Here is a 17,547-nt window from a genome sequence, read left to right as displayed (position 1 = left end):
ACATGTAGCCTTGCCATTCAAACATGGTTGTATGAGTTCGCACACGTCACATTTTCGAGGTCACCGCTGATACGGCTGGGCTCGACTGCATCTAATTGTCGATCAGAATGCGTGCACACGGCTAAGTTACGAGTTCGTCACTATACGCGTCTGCCCGACACGAAGTGCACGATGCTGGTGCTAGATCATACGCTCTCTATGATGTGTCCGACACCAGCGGCAGCTACGAATATCATATGTGAATAGTATCTAGAAGTCTGAAGTATTACGTTAGGAAGCTCTATGATAGTTTTCGGATTGCTCATTCAAGCCGTCGCACTCGCAGAGGGATCGTCTTCCCGTCTCCATCAGCAATGACGGGCACAGATAAAAGACCACCGATGACGCCGACCTCGGCATTTGGCCCATCCACCATCTCGAACGCGAAGCTACACACAAGGACAGCCAGCATCGCCTAAGTAGCGGGAATCAGCATCTATTGATCACGTACTCAATACAGTCTAAGTCGTGCAAACTGACCTTCATCTCCGTTATCGCGAAGTTCCTCCCGTAACACATTCGTGGTCCGTAGACGAATGTAAGGATATGCTTGTGTCCTGGGAGGTCCTTCATGATACCGGACTTGTCCCCGAGAAAACGTTCAGGATGGAACTCCTTCGCGTTTGAACCCCAGAATCTACACGAGGTGTTCATCGTGTGAATGGGAACGGTGATGAGCTGGCCTTTGGACACGGAGATACGATCGGTGACTGCGCCTGTTGCTGTCTTCGTAGAATACGAAAGGGGAATAATGTCGTCCGCGGTTGCCTGACAGTACGGCACGCATTAGCTAGGCGTACAGTGATGTGTCATACTCATGAATTACGACATACTACGCGGGTTGTCTCGCCCATCGGTGGATGAAGACGCAACGTCTCGTGTATGACAGCGTCCAGGTACGGCAGCCCATCAACGAGTTGGTCCCATGTTGCGTCCTCACACGGGATCTGTGAGACCTCTTGTCGTAATTTGTTCTGTAGCTCGGGCTTCTGAGCGAGCTCGACGAGACACCACTGAACCGGGGAGGTTCAGCATCAAGCGAGGTTCTGCACCTTGAGGGTCACACATACCATCAGACAGTCTGATCAGAGCGGATGTTCAGAGGTAGCAGAAACGATCTGTAGATGTCACTCACTCGCAGTAGTTATGTATCCGGCTATCATCATGACCTTCATCTGCGTATTGTGCTCCTGTCAGGCACAAACGCGATGTGCCTCGCGTTGTGACTGACCTGTGCTAGGATTTCGTTGGTTGACATGTTCATTTGAGAGTCACTCTTCTCGGCCCTCACTCAATTGTAGGGCGTCAGCCGCATCGTCGACTGCATGCACCAGGACAAGTCAACTCACGAAGAACACCCATGATAGACCGATCTCCGGTATTGCCTTCGGTGCCTTCGTCGGTACGCGACGAAGCGAGTACTTCTCTTGCAATCTCACCCAAGTTGGCATCGAGCTGGTCTCCAAGGCGGCGGAATGCCGTAGGTAATTTCAGGGTCCACGGAAAGACCAATCCAAGAACAATTTGCAGACTGCCGGCCAACCCCGGGCGCATAGTTATGAACGCATCGACGATGCGAAAGATAGTGGATGGCTCTCCGCGTAGCGTGCCAAAGTCGTGTCCGAAGCCGGCGATTCCGAACGTGTCAAAACTGTTTACCACATTGAGACGATGACCGGGAGTCCCACAATGCAAAAAGCAAGCTCACGAGGCCCGGTTCATCCTAAATGTAGCACGCTGGCTCAGCGTTGCACTAAGATCGAGCAATTTGAGATTATGGCTCACCACTCCTGGACGTCAATGATCGTCGAGTTGCTATCCGGGGCTTCTGCAGCGAGAATGCTGTCCCATGCAGACTTCACCTAATGTGAACTGTTACTTTGAGCTCAGCTTCGTGCAACATAACCTCACCTTGTGTGCGGAATCATAGAAGATAGGCAACATTGCTTTGATTGCTGCAGGACTGAAGGCGGGTACCAGGGCCTTCCTATGCCTAGAAGGAATGATATGTAAGTCGCAGCGCAAGGTCGAGCGTGTACACGGTACCTTTTGTGTGTTGCGCCTTCTGCCCAAAGGACGCAATGTCCGAACTGTGTGTGAAGGTGATGATCCGCACAAAAGGATGAACAATATCATCTCACGTACCATACTTTTGACCAAAGCCCTTGTTGCGGACGTCTGCACGTACCCATATGTGTCGCCGGAGTAGAAGTGTTGAACAGCCTTCGGGTCACATAGAACAAGGCACGACTTGCCCAATGTCGCCGATATTGTGTATACGAGGCCATACTTCTCCGACCATCGTTCGTACAGGCTGGCTGAGTCAGATGACTGCGCGAGTAGCTTGCTCACTCCGAACAGCCAACTTGGGCTGGGTGGGCCATTGAACGAGGTTTCTTGTGTTCGCCGGTGGAGATGATCAAAGAACAGCCGGACCAGCAGCAGTGTTACAGTCAAGTAACATACGAGTTCGAAGGCGAAGAGACCGTGCAATGTCAACATCACGACGATGTAGAGCAGATGCCCACTTGCATCCCTCGAAACATCATAAGTATAGCATCGCAGCCGAGACTGCGTGGTAGCTAATTGCCGACGCTGTACTTGACTCACCTGTTGGACCATCACAGGCGTCTAGCCAGATGTCGACGTGATACAGTCAGTGTAGCCCCGTGTATAGACGCCATCACGCAATGAACGCACTGCTGACACCAGTCATCGACGATTCTGTTGAGCTGTAACAGACTTCAAGGCTTGTTGAAAAGGCGGGCTCGTAGCAGAGCTACATGAGGCCGGGAGCGATCTGTGCGACCTGTACGAGCAGCGTTCAAGGGCGATTGAATGCTCAGTTTGAAACCAGAGCGAAACCGATTCGAAAGAGCGACGTGGCGGCTGTTTCTTGATCTTACGGTCTTTGCGATAAGGTAGAATTTTTAGCTCAATCTCATTACACTGTTCTGAAACACGCCACGTCAGTCCTTTCCCAATTTCCCAAAGCCGAGAACATACTCAGCTGACGTGTGCTTACAGTAAGCATATATCGCCATTTAGCGAACTCAGCTCGCGGATGGCATGTCAATAGAGTTCTGCTAACAGTAATCCCAAACGAACTGGAGATAGATCCGTCGGCGTCACCGTGTCTATGGCGGCACAGCCTGAGGCCTGAGGCCGAGGCGTGACAGACTGAGACAGACGCGGATCCGAGGCTTGACGAGCGGTCATTGTGGTGTCTAGGCTGCTCAACGCACGGCACGGTGACATACAGTAGTTGTCTGCGATCTCATGTAATTCAGATCAGCTGCTGATGATGTATAACATGAGACTCACCTCGGGGGGCACAATGTGATTGCGTGAATACTTGAAGTTGCAGGACAGACCGCCTGACAATGTGAAGCCGATGAAACTCGGAGGGATCTGTTTATAGAACAAGAAAGTGTGTCAACAATGTTATACGATTCACAGCTCATTACCCAGTCTACTCTGTCACGAGAGAATGTATACTTAGCGTTAGCGTTAACCGGGCTTAACACCTAGGTAACGATCAATCGAGCCGGCGCACCCTCAGCGGGACGCTCTGTCCATCCCCGCCTGGTACGATGGGTACCGACAACAACCACCCGTTGATGCCAATCTCGCCATCTGGTACGTCTGCGAAGGCGAAAGCGTAGCTCCGCAAGAGCAGGTACAACACGGCCTAAGGAAAATCAGCGACAGTGTCAACAGTCCGACAGATGAACAACTTCCACCTTTGCTTTGGCTAGCGCATAGTACCTTCCGGGACACATACGCGGGCCGCTCGCGAATGTCAACATATGCTTGTGTCCTTGAATCCCCTTCGGGACGCGCTCCTCCGTCAGGAAGCGCTCTGGATAGAAGTCTTTGGCGTCAGAGCCCCAGTATTTCGGCGAGGTATTCATGGCGTGAATGGGCACATTCACGAGCTGGCCCTTTGAAATGAATATTCGATCGACTGTTGCACCTGTCTTTGTCTCTATCGGATGGGAAAGGGGGATGGCGTCGTACTCGACCGCCTGGCGATGCAGCGGTTGGAGAGTCGTCATCAAATGGATAGTATGCGTAGACTCACTACCCGGGTTAAATCACCTAACGGCGGATGAAGGCGCAGTGTCTCGTGAATGACAGCATCGAGGTAGGGCAAGCCGTCAATGAGCTCTTCCCATGAGGGGTCACCGCAAGGAAACTGCGAGACTTCTGCTCGCAGCTTCTCCTGCAAGTCTGGCTTCTTGCAAAGCTCGACGAGGCTCCACTGCGTCAGCCGGAACGGTTAGCGGAGACTGACTCCGATTCTGCCAGATCACGAACGCACCATCAAACAGTCTGTTCAACGGGATGTTAACGCAGTAGAACAACTAGTAAATGTGGTCGCTCACTTGATGTGGTAATGTAGCCGGTCAGCAGAAGAACCTTCATCTAGACATCATGTGAGATTGACTGCGCCGCGACTGCACCCATGCCTACCTGCGATAAGATTTCTTCCGTAGACATTTGCGATCGAGAATCGCTCTTTTCCGCCTGAACTGCCATACCTCATCAATAGCAGCGTCGAACGTGAGGCCTGTCAAAGTGTTTGCGCACGTAGCAAGTCCATAACGGATCGTCTTGTACTCTTGCGTTCCGGCTGACCCTTCCCACGCGTCTCTGCGATTATTTCGTTGACGATCTCGCTCAGAGCGACGTCCAGTTGCTTGCTGATGCGCTGGAAGGCAGATGGAACCTTGAGTGCCCATGGGAACACCAGACCTAGGACAAATTGGAGACAGCCGGCCAGGTCGGCCTTCAGCCCACTGAGCGCTTCAACAGTTTCGGCTACCATGCAGTGCTGCCCACGCAGCGTTCCGAAGTCGTGCCCGAAGCCTGCGATGCCAAACGTGTCAAGGCTATGAATCGGGCCTTGTTCAAGGCTTGCGTTAACGGTAAGTGTGAGAGAAAAGCTCACGTTAGTCGATTCATCCTGCGTTATCATGATCGTGAGCCACGCAATCCTTGAAAATTTGAGCCATGACTCACCAGACTTGTACATCGACCATAGCCGAGTCACTACCGGGAGACTGAGTGGCCAGGATATTGTCCCAAGCTACTTTAACCTGTTGGCACGGTCATGCGCGTTTCAGTCACGAAATGAGCCGGAATCTCACCTTGTGGGCAGAGCCATGGAATACAGGTAACAAATCCTTGATCGCTGCGAGGGTAAAGGCGGGCGTCAGGGCCTTTCTGTGTCTACGATGTGCAAACGTTAAGACGCGAAAGCCATGAGTCTGAGATGACAGGTTCAAACCTTTTATGTGTCCCCTTCTGCCCAGAATATACCACGTCCAACCTGCCGAGCGACGCCGTAGAGCCCGTTGTCAGCGGCCGAACTAGACACTGAAGCAGGAACTCACCAGGCTTTCTGTGACCATTCTCAACATGGGTGTGTGCTGGTAGCCATACGTCTCGCGGGAGTAGAAATGTTTGATCGCCTTGGGATCACATAGAACTACGCAAGGCTTTCCAAACGTAGCCGGGATGGTGTACACGGGTCCATACTCCTCTTGCCATTGCTGGTACAGGCTACCTGGGTCTGACGACCTTGCGATGAGTCTGCTGACTCCAAAAATCCAGCTTGGACTCGGTGGCCCATTGAGCGGTGTGCTCAACGCTCGCCGTCGAAAGTAACGATGTGATATTAGTAGCAATAAACCAGAAAACCAAAGGATGATAGTGGAGGGAAGAAAACCACCGAATTCGAACATTGGAATAGGGATCAATGGCGTAGACAGAGCGCGGTTCAGTTTGTCCTCCGATATTTATATGTCTTACTAACAGGATGATACAACGCACGGATGATAGACAGTTCCGTGGCTGCGACTTGTTCCGAGGTTTGAGCTTGTAAGATTGCACGGCAGTGGTAGGTGGAGTGCGGACAAGACCCGGTGCTCCGATGATAGCGTACTGTGTAAGCGTAGGAAGCATGATAGACGGTCATACATCGCTTCACAATCTAGCATGCGTTCAGCTAGTCTGTGCCAAACATATGACCACAATGCCGTACTCACAAATGATGGATGCTACTTGTAACACATATGTGAGTTCTTTTATCCGTAACCGTGACCGTCAGCTTGTGTGGACGTGGCATGGTAGGGTATGGTATGCTGGGCACGGCCAGCAAACGCAAACAATCATCATCGGCCGCGCTCCGAGGGCGCCTGGTGTATCTTCTCGGAAGCGCGATACCTCCAGCATCCTGAGTGCGGAATTTCGGCCGCTAATAGCCTGAGCACCGTGGAGGCAACTGAGCAACATGAATCACCGCCGTGGCGAGAGTCGGGATTGGCTAGCCGGACGTCCAAAAAAGGTAATATCGTATTTGACCGACGTCTTCGACGGCCACTCAGTTAACTTGTGAGCACGATGTAAACATCGCAGAGGACAGATGACGAACATACAGCCTGTAGCGACAACTTGGGACGGTAGGATAGCTCATGTCGCGTTGGCGAATTGGGCGACGCCAGCGGCAGCTTGAATGTGGCAATGGCGCAGTGGCGCGTTCAGAGTCCGCCAAGAGTCCGCAGCCTGCGAAGAACGCCTTCCCAGAATGGCAAGTAGGCCGAAAGGTTGAAGAAACTCCCACCCACATGCTGCCGCCGCCTGCGCCATGCAAGGCTCATGACAATGACAGGCACGGGAACAGTCGACCTGCCAACATCGCCCTATATCCCGGTTGTTCTCCCCCTCCTCCATGTCCGTGCTGCCCACGCTCAGCGTGTTCAACGCTCTGTGCAGTGTTTCTGCACTGTGGGTGCTGTCGAAGGCAGTCCAGCATCTACGCCGGCGCGCTCGTAGCACGCCGCTCGCGGGGCCGCCTAACCCGAACATCCTTCTTGGCGCAAGTAGATTCATCATCAAGGCGCCGGATGCGGGAGAACTCTACGAGGAGTGGTCCGAGAAGTACGGTTCTGTGTTTAGTATCCCGGCTACCCTTGGGCTCTCGCGTATCGCCCTATGTGACCCGAAGGCCATCCTGCACTTCTATTCGCGAGAGACGTACGGATATGTGCAAAGCACGATGACGAAGAGGGCAATCGAAAGCCTGGTAAGAACCATCCCTACGATTATATCACCGCCCTGTTCAATGGCCCCAAGGTCGGTCGAGGCGTCCTTTGGGCCGAAGGCGATAGCCATAAGAGGTAGAGAGATACATCTCACGTCGTGCTGTAGCTCATAAGCTAATCCGTTCGAAGGCAGAGGAAGGCGTTGTCGCCCGCTTTCAGTAATGCGGCTATCAGGAAGATGACGTCTGTCTTCTACGATTCAGCATACAAGGTACAGATTTGCACGTCGAACGCGAAAATGGCATAACTTAATTGATACCATAGGTCAAAGCAGCATGGGATAGCATATTAGAATCAGAACCCGGAGCCTCGGCCGTGATTGACGTGCAGGGCTGGTACGTCACCTCCTTTACATTGTCAATCTGCTTCCCAAAAGGAGCGTCAACTAATGCATCGTCCTATAGGATGAACCACGTATCGTCAGTCGATTGCCACTGATGCGATGGTATTTCTAGCTCACTGGATACGCAGGCTAGACACCATCGGCATCGCGGGCTTCTCACACGACTTTGGTACACTACACGGCAAACATTCAGAAGTCGCGAGCACGTTCGACGCCTTTGGAACGCTGAAGCCGACCCTTATCGGAGGCATGCAGTTCATCATAGGCCTGGTGTTCCCGTGGATCCTGAAGATACCCACTCCGTTCCGACGGCTTGTCAACAAGCTCAATGCGAACATGGGTGAGATCGCCCAGGAGCTGCTGGAGAACACGCGGAAGGAGAGCCAAGGCGAGAGCAAGACGGAAGAGAAGTCCATCATCGGACTGCTGAGTGAGTGCTCCAGTATCGACGTTTTTGGGCTATACTCACGCTATTTATCGTAGTCAAGGCGGAGCAAAGCAACTCGGAGCTGCACATGTCGGAGGACGAGGTTCTGGCGCAAGTAAGCTCCAGATCGTTCGGCTACTACTTGTGCGGCGCCCACCGATGATTATTCTCCCAGATGAAAGTACTCATCTTAGCCGGTTATGAGACGACGTCGAGTAAGTCCGTCCAATCATGCTCCCGCTGCTGTCGCTCACCGCGGCACGCCAACAGTCAGTTTGACGGTACGTACTTTTAAGCATGTCCAACCCGCTGCTGACACTGGCACGCATATCTAGTGGTGCCTCTTGGAGCTCTGCAAGAAACCCGAGATTCAGCAGAAGCTGCGCGATGAACTATCTCAATTCTCTGGTAACGATCCGACTTGGGACCAGTTCACTAACGGTCTACCGTATCTTGACGCAGTTGTCCACGAGACACTGCGACTTCACCCGCCTTTGGGCGAGACGACGCGCGTAGTACGTCAATGATTGATTACGACCGGCAGAGCACCACTAACAACGCGATTCACCTCAGGCTACGGAAGACGACATCATCCCGCTCTCCTCGCCCATGCGCACGCCTAACGGCACCCTCGTCGACAGCATCGCGGTCCCGAAGGGGCAGCTCGTCAGTGTTCCCATCCACATGATGAATAAGTCCGTGAAGTTCTGGGGCCCGGACGCGAAGCAGTTCAAGCCCGAGCGCTGGCTGGACGAGGCCGGCATCCCGGAGCCCGCGCAGGAGATCCAAGGGCATAGGCACCTCCTCACGTTTGTGGACGGTCCAAGGACGTGTCTCGGGCGGCACTTCGCGCTTGCTGAGTTCAAGGTGAGTTTTCACTTTGCACATTGACCTAAGGATCGAGCTGACCTGGTGCGCGGCCCTTTGCGGCAGGCGGTGCTCTGCGTCCTCATTCGGAGCTACGTCTTTGAGTTCAGAGATGGCCCGGACACGAAGACCGAGATTAAGCGGGGTATCCTCCCTAGACCGAGCATCGCGGGAGAAGAGGGCGCAAGGTTGCCTCTGAGAGTTAAACGGCTCGATTGAGGATCTGAAATAACTTACATCCCTACTTATCGCCACCGTGGCGTATACGCGTGCGGCACCTAACGTACAGTTTTCCGGACACCAGATCCTGAATCCGCTTGTGGCTATGTTGGCTACAATGCAGTCAGTTGTTGAAGCTAGCCACCTGTGCGTTTGATTTGCATGATCATCTAGCGCCCGTGCGTCTTCGTGATGTGACGACTAGTCTCTCAGCCCGATTCAGTACGACGCCCTGCCGGGACCTGGCAATGAGTGCCAAGCTGAAGCAGTCGGGAATGGTACTGTTAAATTGCGACCTCAATACGCTGGGAAGCGGCATAGGTCCGTATGGCCCTGCACCTGATTTCCGCCGAGAACCTGTTGCGCACCCAGCTGACCTCTCGCAGCGGCTCCGCTCATGACTTTGATAGTTGGGTTCCAACCGACACGCCCCGAGTCATTAAGTCGTGGTATATAAGCAGGCTGCGGCCAGCACAGGGGTCGTACCCATCCCTCCGCGTGTCACCATGCCATCTCTCGTAGTGTATATCATACGAAGCCGAGTTGGGTAATGTCACCAATTTTCACTATCTCTCAAGCTGGGAAAGTGCGTCGCTGGCGTCATCTATGCTGCAGGCTGTTGGGATCATGACCTCGGCGCGAGACAACGTATCGTCCGTCGGTACGATATATTTCTGAGTTTTCAATTCAATCAACGGAGATTGTACACGGACAGAGAGCTCCAGACAATGGGCATCTACTAATACAACGGTGTAGAATCGAGTACATGAGTAGTAACTACTCAAGTCTCCGGAGTTACGAGTACGAGTAAGTGTTTGGGAACATGTGGTCACATCATAAACATTCCAAGACATCGAAGAGACGGCCCTTCGCACAGAACAACGTTATTAAATCGACACTTCAATAGTAATAGGAGGGTAACCTCAGCAGCCTTCTGCGTTCAAGTTGCGCCACCCGCAGGTAGCACTCTTAGTCTCATACGCCACTACGCCATTCCTCGCCACCCACCATCCGCCGTTTCAGCCTTTTGCACACGACGTTCATGGTTCGCACGCTCATGTCCTACTCCTTGTCAGTACGCTGATTGTTCTCTGCAGGAGCCAGCACAGATGTTCTCGACCTTGACCCTTATGGGCGATGACCTTCCGCAGGCCATCACACTGTCCAGGGCAGACGACTTCCCTGCCCGTCAGTATCACTTTCCACGTGGTACTTATCGAGGCAGACCGGACTGGGAGCCGTCACCACGTCCGAAGGACGGCAACCTAGCTTTGAAGCTGGGTGAGCGCATTGCCGACGGCAGATCCGCCGTGGTATATGCTGCTGAGGTTCTGACTACATCGGATGAGCACAACGTGCTCCGCCATGACTCACTCCCGCCAGAAGAAACCCTCTGCGTCAAGATTGCACGGCCCAATCGCTGCCGCACGCTCGCGCGAGAATCCTGGGTCTACAATCAGATTCACCGTGGCCACATGCAGGGGATCATCACACCCTATACCTACGGATTCTTCACTGCCGACTTGTCTAGCCAGCAGTTAACATTTCCGCTCTGGAAAAGTCAAGATTTCAGCCTGGAGCATCATCCCGTGGAGTCGCGAGATGATTCCACTTGTGATGATTCTCTGCCAGACGATGACCCACTGATGGGCGACGAACACAGACCAGGCGGCAGAGAATTCTCGTCATGGTATAGCTGGAAGCCAGACCCTGATGCGCCACTGCTGGCCGTGCTTGTGATGTCGCGTGGAGGAGCAACGTACACACTCGAGGACGATGCGGACAAAACCATGCAGTAAGTTGGGTGTCTGTGCTCATGGGATTGAATGTTCTCTCTGACAAGTCGGCTCATAAGGGAAGACATTCACGCAATACTCGACGATTTATCAGACATTTGTCTGTGGCACAACGATTTACGGCCGAACAACCTCGTTCGCGCGCCCTGTGGTACGAAGCCATGCGTAAAACACGGTCGTGTTCACACGTGGAACATGATCGACTTCGCCTGGGTTCTTGTCGACGATATAGACGGTGACCTGGACGAATCGAAGTTGAAGACTATACGAAACTTGCAGCACATCTCGTACCAGAATCATTACTTTTGGACCGGTTCTTGTACTTGAATACATGCTGTCTAGTCACTATGACTACGAATGCTTATTTGCAGTGATATTCCGTCATGGTACTTACACAAGGGCCTTTGTTGATCATGCCAAGCTCACTCGGGACTCGCGCAATCGAATGGGTGCGCAAATGCTTGGAGGACAATGCGCTAGCTATGCGAAATCTACAGTCGTCATAAAGATGTTCAAAAGCCTGGCGTGTCGCCCCCATCCGGAGGCACTCGACGCCCCAGCGCCCAACGCCTTGACCCGGGTCGTGCGAGAGAGTGGCGGCGACACGAAATACATTGCGTTGACCGCGACACCTTTCAGTCTGACTCGGAGGATGATATTCGCGTCCCGGCTACCACGTGTAGTGTGCGATAAGAGAATGCATCAATAGTCGAGAACATATAGTCGAGAACAGTACTACAATTAGTACATGGCCTAGTGCGTACAGTCGTTCAGAAATACACGTACCGATTGGTCAGCGAATCGAATCCAGGAGAACCATGACCTTCACCTTCTCCGCCTCATCATAATTTTCAGCAGTCGTATGCCACCCTAGCACCAACCCACGGGTACGGGTAGTTGTGTTGGTAGAAGTTGCGCACCGTGCGGCGATCGCCCAAGCGGGGTATGGTCGCGTACGACGCGCCAAGCTGTAGAAGGCACCCGAGTCAGCGGCTTGTGCGATGGAGCACAGGGGAAACGATACTCACCACAACCTGGTGCTTCGTGTCATAGAAGTCAGAGGAGTAGCTACAAGGCATGACTCCGTTAGTCAACATACTGCAGTGAATGCACCACCGTACATACCCCGGGAAAATGGTCGTGCCCGCGAACCCTTCGTGCGTGTCGAAGGGCGTCGACGTCCACTCCCAGACGCCGCCGTTGGAGCCCCGGCCACCGTCCTTCTCGCCGCCGGCCGTCGCACTACACATAATTCCTTAGCTCGATACGCACAGAAGAGTAAGCAGTAAAACTTACGGCATGGGATGCCAGTTTCTGAAGCCCGTATTCGCACCCTCCTCGTAGCCGACCTGGTACGTGTCCAAGAACAGCCTGAGCTCCGGCTCAGTCGGGATCCTCCCGCCCTTGTTCGCCGCATATGCCGCGAGATCGTCATACGCCGTGAGCACCGGCCAGTGCCGCGCAACGTCCATCGGCACGGATCCGTACAGCGTGCGCACCTGTACCTCGCCCTCGGGGCCGAGCACCCAGCTCGGCGGCAGCCCGACGCAGTCCTTGCCCGCGCCCCGCCAGAAGTCGAGAAATTCGCTGTTCGTGACGGGCCGCCAGGAGACGTTGAACTTCCCGACGGCGACGGTGCGCTTCGGGCTCTCGTTGTCCCAGCCGAACTCGTGTCCTTCGACGGCGTTGGTAAACTCCGGGAGGATGTCGTCGGGCTCTTGGTCGTCGTGGCCCGGATCGTGAGCGTGCAAGGCCCTAGTGTGGCACAGGGAGTGGCGGGTGCGGGGGTTGCGTCCCATTGAGCGGCGAGGTGCTTCCACGGAGGAACAGCAAAGCCGGGCGGCGGGAGCATGCCGTCTCCGGCGCGTTGGATGAGAATATAGAGCAAGGTCTGCGTGAACTAGTCAGAACCAAGCGAAGGTCAGTATGCATATAGAAACAAACCTCGATGTGGAACCCGTCATGCTCCAGGACCATCATCAACGTCCTCGCGAGCCTCCTCGTCAGGGTACGCTCGCCCTTTCCGAGCTCCTCGTACAGCCGCATGAGGCGCTCCCGCACCCTGTCGCGGTACGCGAGCATGTCACGTGTAGTAGACACGCGTACATTGCGGCTAAATGGACCCATCTCCTCCTCCTCCTCACCGAGCACCGGCCAGTCCTCGTCCTTCTCCGGAGCCTCCGAGTGCGAATGGCAGTACTCCGCGCCCTATGTGGCGTTCTCGCGTTATGGGTGCTGTTAAAGGTCTTCGAGGAACGACGTCGACGCGCACGCACCACGACTCTTGCAGGTCCACCCAACCCGAGCTTATTCTTCGGTACTAGCAAGGTGGTCAGCGACTTGGTGGACGCCGGAGAGCTGTACGAAGAATGGTCGGAGAAGTATGGCCCTGTCTACCGCGTGCCTGCTGTACTCGGGACGTCGAAAGTCGTGCTCTGCGATCCGAAGGCCGTCTTGCATTTCTTCTCGCGAGAAACGACTGGCTACGTGTATACTGCCTTTTGGAAACACGCGACCGAGAACATCGTGAGTGACCCACTTTTGTCTACTATGGCGTCGAAACATTCTGATTTAAAACGCGTTGCAGTCTGGGCGTGGCGTTCTATGGGCTGAGGGCGACATACACAAGAGGTAGGCACCTCCGATCCATGATGTCATGTTCTCGTACCGTACTGATATGTTTGTAGGCACCGAAAGGCGTTGTCTCCTGCCTTCAGCAATGCGGCCATCAGACGATTGACTTCTGTATTCTATGATTCAGCGTACAAAGTTGAGTATTTGACATCGTGATGCGCATTCATCGGATGACGCTCTGCGCAACCAGCTCAAGACCGCATGGGATGGTATCATCGATGCCGAGTCCGGTGATAAAGCCGTAATTGACGTCGAACGCTGGTACGTTTCCTCTCTGTCTTCGTGACGCTGGCCCGCCCTGATAAACTCTTCTTTGCAGGATGAATTATGTTTCGTTAGTCATTCACTGATGCCGTTGTATTGGCACTCACTCATGACGCTGTTCTGGCAGACTGGACACCATCGGTATCGCGGGCTTTTCACACGACTTCGGAACGCTGCTGGGCAAGCCCTCAGCGGTCGCGAATACATTCAACGACTTCGCGAACCTGAAGCCGAGCCTCTTGGGAGGTGCCATGCAATTCGTCGTGGGCATGGTGTTCCCATGGGTCACCAAGTTGCCTACGGACTTCCGGAAGCTCATCGATAGACTCAATGAAGGCATGGGAGAGATTGCCGAGGAGCTGTTGGAGAACTCGAGGAAGGAGAGCGAGGGCAAGATCAAGACCGAAGACAAATCTATCATTGGACTCCTGAGTAAGTACACGGACTGCGAATTTTGTAACTAGCTAACAGCTTCATTTTGTGCAGTTAAAGCCGAGAAGACTGATTCCGAGTTGCACATGTCGGAGGATGAGGTTCTGTCACAGGTAAAGACCAAATGATTGAACCGTTCTTTTTGTTCCTGACCGAAACACTACGCGACCCAGATGAAGGTTTTGATCCTCGCAGGCTATGAAACAACGTCTAGTACGTTGCTCATGCTCATCTCATAAACAGCTCACTAAGTAAGCCACATAGTCAGCTTGTCGGTATGTCACCGTGATTAATCGCTCTCCTTACTGTCGCTCACTTTATGTTATCAGTGGTGCCTCCTCGAGCTCTGCAAGAAACCTGAAGTACAACAGAAGCTACGCGAAGAGCTCCTAGAGTTCGGCAACGAGGATCCGACATGGGATCAGCTCACGCACGAGTTGCCATATCTCGACGCCGTTGTGCATGAAACTCTGCGCCTCCATCCCCCGCTGCCGGAGACCGAGCGAGTGGTTAGTCCCTTATTCAGTTACCATCTGCCGGTGATTATTGACCAAAGTCTCAGGCGGCCGAAGACGATATTATGCCACTGGCCTTTCCAATGACGACTCCGACAGGAACAGTGGTCGACCGCATTGCCATCACGAAAGGTGAAGTCGTCCTTGTGCCTGCTCATATGATGAACAGGTCGATCGATTATTGGGGTCCGGACGCGAAGGCATTCAAGCCTGAGCGTTGGATAAACGAAGGCGGCATCCCTCAGCGCGCACAGGGGATTTCGGGGCACCGACACATGCTCACGTTTTCGGACGGCGCGAGATTTTGTCCCGGGCGGCACTTCGCCCTCGCCGAGTTCAAGGTAGGTCGACTAGGAGTACGCTCGTCTCAGATGCTGATTGGAAGCCGTTACATTACAGGTGGTTCTGGCCGTCTTGATTCGGAACTACGCGTTCGAATTCAGGGATGGCCCGGAAACTAAGACAGAGATCAAGCGTGGTATTCTGCCTCGACCGGGAATTGCGGGGGAGGAGGGAATCACGCTACCCTTGTGGGTCCGCCGGCTCACATGAAGGTATCTCTCTTCGTTGCAGTTGCATCGGTGACCCGGGCCATTGTGTATATTATTGCTTGCAAGCATCAAGAACCCCCCACTCTCAACATTTGTAACTACATAGGTACCGGAAACTCAAGCGGACAACTGAAGCGGTGATGGGGTGTGATACAAATGTATACCCTACTAGCTCGTCATCACAAGTTGCGTCAGTATAAGTAGGTGTCATTGTATATTCTCCGACGCCGCGTCATGGATCGTACAGAAATGGTGCGTTGAACAAAATCACACTTTCATCTTACAAACCTCTCTATTGCTGCAGGAGACGACAATATGTACTCAGCACTGACTCTCGCCGGCGACGACATACCAGCCTATGGCCATCGCCATGTCCGAGTCAAGACCAAACGACTTCCCGTGCCGCCAGTCTGTCTTCTCTCGTAGTATGTACTATCATACGAAGCCTTGTTGGGTTCCGTCACCAACGCCGAAAGTCGGCGACAATATACATGTCAGACTGGGAAAGCGCGTCGCTGGTGGCCGCCGATCAGCGTCGTATATGCTGCAGGCTGCCCTCTTCAAACCCTTCACCTACCGACTGACAGGATCTCCCAGTTGACGCTCGTCCCCGCTCATGCACGCCTGTTCCACGGCGCAACAACCCGCTCGAGTACTTGATCGGAATCCCATCAGAGACTCAAAGAGTCCACTGAAAACTGGCGGCAAGCAACCGTGCGCCGGGCCGCCGCCACAAGTAACAGGACGCCACGAAGACTTAATCACGTGACCGCGTCGGCACTGCTATATATCATTATTATTCAATATATCATCAGCGACCTCCTGTGTTCGACTTAGTTCGGATTCAAGTTGCGCCACCCGCAGGTAGCACTCATACGCCATTCCTCGCCACCCACTGTCCGCCGTTTCAGCCTTCCCACGATATCTATGGTGCGCACGCTGATGTCCTATTCCTTGTCTGTACGCTGATTGTTCTCTGCAGGAACCAGCCCAAATGTTCTCGACCTTGACCCTTATGGGCGATGATCTTCCGCAGGCCATCACACTGTCCAGGGCAGGCGACTTCCCTGCCTGTCAGTATCACTCTGCACATAGTACATATCGAGTTAGACTGGACTGGGAGCCGTCACCACGTCCGAAGGACGGCAGCCTCACTTTGAAGCTGGGGAAGCGCATCGGTGACGGCAGATCCGCCGTGGTATACGCTGCCGAGGTTCTGACTACATCGGATGAGCACAACGTGCTCCGCCATAACCTACTCCCGCCAGAAGAAACCCTCTGCGTCAAGATTGCACGGCCCAATCGCTGCCGCACGCTCGCACGGGAATCCTGGGTCTACGATCAGATTTACCGGCGCGGCCACATGCAGGGGATCATCGCGCCCCATACCTACGGATTTTTCACTGCCGACTTGTCTAGCCAGCAATTAACATTTCCACTCTGGAGCAGTCAAGACTTCACGCTGGAGCATCATCCCGCGGGGTCGCAAGATGATTCCACTCGTGATGATCGTCTGCCAGACGATGAGGCATTGGGCGTGCACAAACATAGACCTGGTGGCAAAGAACTCTCGTCATGGGATAGCTGGAGGCCAGACCCTGATGCACCACTGTTGGCCGTGCTTGTGATGTCGCGCGGAGGGGCGACCTACACAGTCAAGGACGATGCGGACGAAGCCATGCAGTAAGTCGGGTGCCTGCGCTCACCGGGTTTAATGTTCTCTCTGACAAGTCGGCTTAATAAGGGAAGACATGTGCGCAATACTCGACGATTTATCAGACATTTATTTGTGGCACACCGATTTACGCTCGAACAACCTCGTTCGCGCGCCCTGTGGTACGAAGCCATGCGAAAAGCACGGTCGTGTTCACACGTGGAACATCATAGACTTCGCCTGGACTGTTTGCGACGACAAAGACGGTGACCTGGACGAATTGAAGTTGGTGACTATACGAGAATTGCAGCAAGGGTCGCACCAGGAATATTACTTTTGGACCGGTTTTTGTGGTTGAATACATACTGTCTGGTCAGCGTGAATACCAATCCTTCTCCTTGGCCGCCGCGGTTGGGTAGCGCATCCACTGTGACTAGTTACGGCTCAATCAGACCTGCGGGCGTGTACCACATTCATCATGGTGAGTGAGAGTGCATGCTAGCCCGACGGGCGACGATGATGTTCTCTACCGTGACAACTACTGAGCGCTGAACATGAACGTTGGCTTTGCAACGAAAGGCGGTGGTTAGGACGACGTCTTTCAGTAGGATCCGCGTCCCGACCACCATAAATCCACGTGTAGTGTGCGATAAGAGTGGATCAATAGTCGAGAACAGTAATATGAGTACATGCAGTG

The 17,547-nt window shown here is 53.7% G+C and overlaps 7 protein-coding genes across 7 annotated transcripts; 4 read left to right on the top strand and 3 right to left on the bottom strand.

The window, feature by feature from the left end:
- Positions 1–69: 69 nt before the first annotated feature.
- Positions 70–2,655, bottom strand: C8Q71DRAFT_728880 (cytochrome P450). Its single transcript, XM_047921994.1, has 12 exons — positions 2,185–2,655; positions 2,086–2,129; positions 1,951–2,032; positions 1,825–1,901; positions 1,748–1,762; positions 1,389–1,690; positions 1,271–1,329; positions 1,175–1,214; positions 1,110–1,120; positions 873–1,052; positions 520–807; positions 70–454 (listed from the first exon to the last, which is right to left on the bottom strand). The coding sequence occupies exons 1-12, from the start codon at positions 2,539–2,541 to the stop codon at positions 302–304; spliced, it is 1,608 nt and encodes a 535-aa protein (XP_047784349.1). The 5' UTR covers positions 2,542–2,655; the 3' UTR covers positions 70–301.
- Positions 2,656–3,464: 809 nt separating this feature from the next.
- On the bottom strand, positions 3,465–5,368 carry C8Q71DRAFT_3368 (cytochrome P450). Its single transcript, XM_047917906.1, has 11 exons — positions 5,333–5,368; positions 5,193–5,274; positions 5,065–5,141; positions 4,994–5,008; positions 4,633–4,934; positions 4,516–4,574; positions 4,428–4,467; positions 4,364–4,374; positions 4,124–4,303; positions 3,783–4,067; positions 3,465–3,730 (listed from the first exon to the last, which is right to left on the bottom strand). Exons 3-11 carry the CDS (start codon positions 5,082–5,084, stop codon positions 3,578–3,580), a joined length of 1,065 nt encoding a protein of 354 aa, XP_047784348.1. The 5' UTR covers positions 5,085–5,141; positions 5,193–5,274; positions 5,333–5,368; the 3' UTR covers positions 3,465–3,577.
- Positions 5,369–6,775: 1,407 nt separating this feature from the next.
- C8Q71DRAFT_852072 (cytochrome P450) lies at positions 6,776–9,004 on the top strand (the record flags this gene model as incomplete). The annotated part of the gene is made up of 12 exons (XM_047926790.1): positions 6,776–7,129; positions 7,180–7,223; positions 7,278–7,359; positions 7,413–7,483; positions 7,553–7,567; positions 7,620–7,921; positions 7,975–8,033; positions 8,094–8,133; positions 8,189–8,199; positions 8,254–8,433; positions 8,492–8,785; positions 8,852–9,004. 12 exons carry the CDS (start codon positions 6,776–6,778, stop codon positions 9,002–9,004), a joined length of 1,605 nt encoding a protein of 534 aa, XP_047784347.1.
- A 1,109-nt stretch (positions 9,005–10,113) lies between these two features.
- On the top strand, positions 10,114–11,127 carry C8Q71DRAFT_697385 (uncharacterized protein; the record flags this gene model as incomplete). Its single annotated transcript, XM_047919965.1, has 2 exons — positions 10,114–10,799; positions 10,860–11,127. 2 exons carry the CDS (start codon positions 10,114–10,116, stop codon positions 11,125–11,127), a joined length of 954 nt encoding a protein of 317 aa, XP_047784346.1.
- Positions 11,128–11,651: 524 nt separating this feature from the next.
- C8Q71DRAFT_852070 (C-type lectin protein) lies at positions 11,652–12,882 on the bottom strand (the record flags this gene model as incomplete). Its single annotated transcript, XM_047926789.1, has 6 exons — positions 11,652–11,768; positions 11,829–11,868; positions 11,926–12,042; positions 12,097–12,555; positions 12,621–12,691; positions 12,745–12,882. 6 exons carry the CDS (start codon positions 12,880–12,882, stop codon positions 11,652–11,654), a joined length of 942 nt encoding a protein of 313 aa, XP_047784345.1.
- A 108-nt stretch (positions 12,883–12,990) lies between these two features.
- On the top strand, positions 12,991–15,197 carry C8Q71DRAFT_697436 (cytochrome P450; the record flags this gene model as incomplete). Its single annotated transcript, XM_047919970.1, has 11 exons — positions 12,991–13,326; positions 13,388–13,431; positions 13,488–13,569; positions 13,625–13,710; positions 13,826–14,130; positions 14,185–14,243; positions 14,304–14,343; positions 14,395–14,405; positions 14,460–14,639; positions 14,693–14,986; positions 15,045–15,197. 11 exons carry the CDS (start codon positions 12,991–12,993, stop codon positions 15,195–15,197), a joined length of 1,590 nt encoding a protein of 529 aa, XP_047784344.1.
- Positions 15,198–15,922: 725 nt separating this feature from the next.
- Positions 15,923–17,378, top strand: C8Q71DRAFT_3090 (uncharacterized protein). The gene is made up of 3 exons (XM_047917706.1): positions 15,923–16,126; positions 16,179–16,879; positions 16,941–17,378. The coding sequence occupies exons 1-3, from the start codon at positions 16,124–16,126 to the stop codon at positions 17,206–17,208; spliced, it is 972 nt and encodes a 323-aa protein (XP_047784343.1). The 5' UTR covers positions 15,923–16,123; the 3' UTR covers positions 17,209–17,378.
- Positions 17,379–17,547: the final 169 nt, after the last annotated feature.

This window comes from Rhodofomes roseus, assembly GCF_022264815.1.
Source record: "Rhodofomes roseus strain CIRM-BRFM 1785 chromosome Unknown C8Q71scaffold_1, whole genome shotgun sequence".
NCBI lineage: Eukaryota > Fungi > Basidiomycota > Agaricomycetes > Polyporales > Fomitopsidaceae > Rhodofomes > Rhodofomes roseus.
The sequence above is the reverse complement of the archived record's forward strand: the minus strand, read 5'-3'. Positions and strand labels throughout refer to the sequence as shown.

Excerpts from the sequence above, each read along its gene's own strand:
- C8Q71DRAFT_728880 (XM_047921994.1), bottom strand. The coding sequence starts at position 2,541 with ATGTTGACATTGCACGGTCTCTTCGCCTTCGAACTCGTATGTTACTTG. Across the intron at positions 2,130-2,184 it reads GGGCTTTGGTCAAAAGTATG|TTCGGACATTGCGTCCTTTG; the intron begins GTACGTGAGATG and ends CTTCACACACAG. Across the intron at positions 1,215-1,270 it reads CCAACGAAATCCTAGCACAG|ATGAAGGTCATGATGATAGC; the intron begins GTCAGTCACAAC and ends CACAATACGCAG.
- C8Q71DRAFT_3368 (XM_047917906.1), bottom strand. The coding sequence starts at position 5,084 with ATGGTCGATGTACAAGTCTG. Across the intron at positions 4,068-4,123 it reads TAGGTGATTTAACCCGGGTA|GCGGTCGAGTACGACGCCAT; the intron begins GTGAGTCTACGC and ends CTGCATCGCCAG. Across the intron at positions 3,731-3,782 it reads ATGCGCTAGCCAAAGCAAAG|GCCGTGTTGTACCTGCTCTT; the intron begins GTGGAAGTTGTT and ends GATTTTCCTTAG.
- C8Q71DRAFT_3090 (XM_047917706.1), top strand. Across the intron at positions 16,880-16,940 it reads GATGCGGACGAAGCCATGCA|GGAAGACATGTGCGCAATAC; the intron begins GTAAGTCGGGTG and ends CGGCTTAATAAG.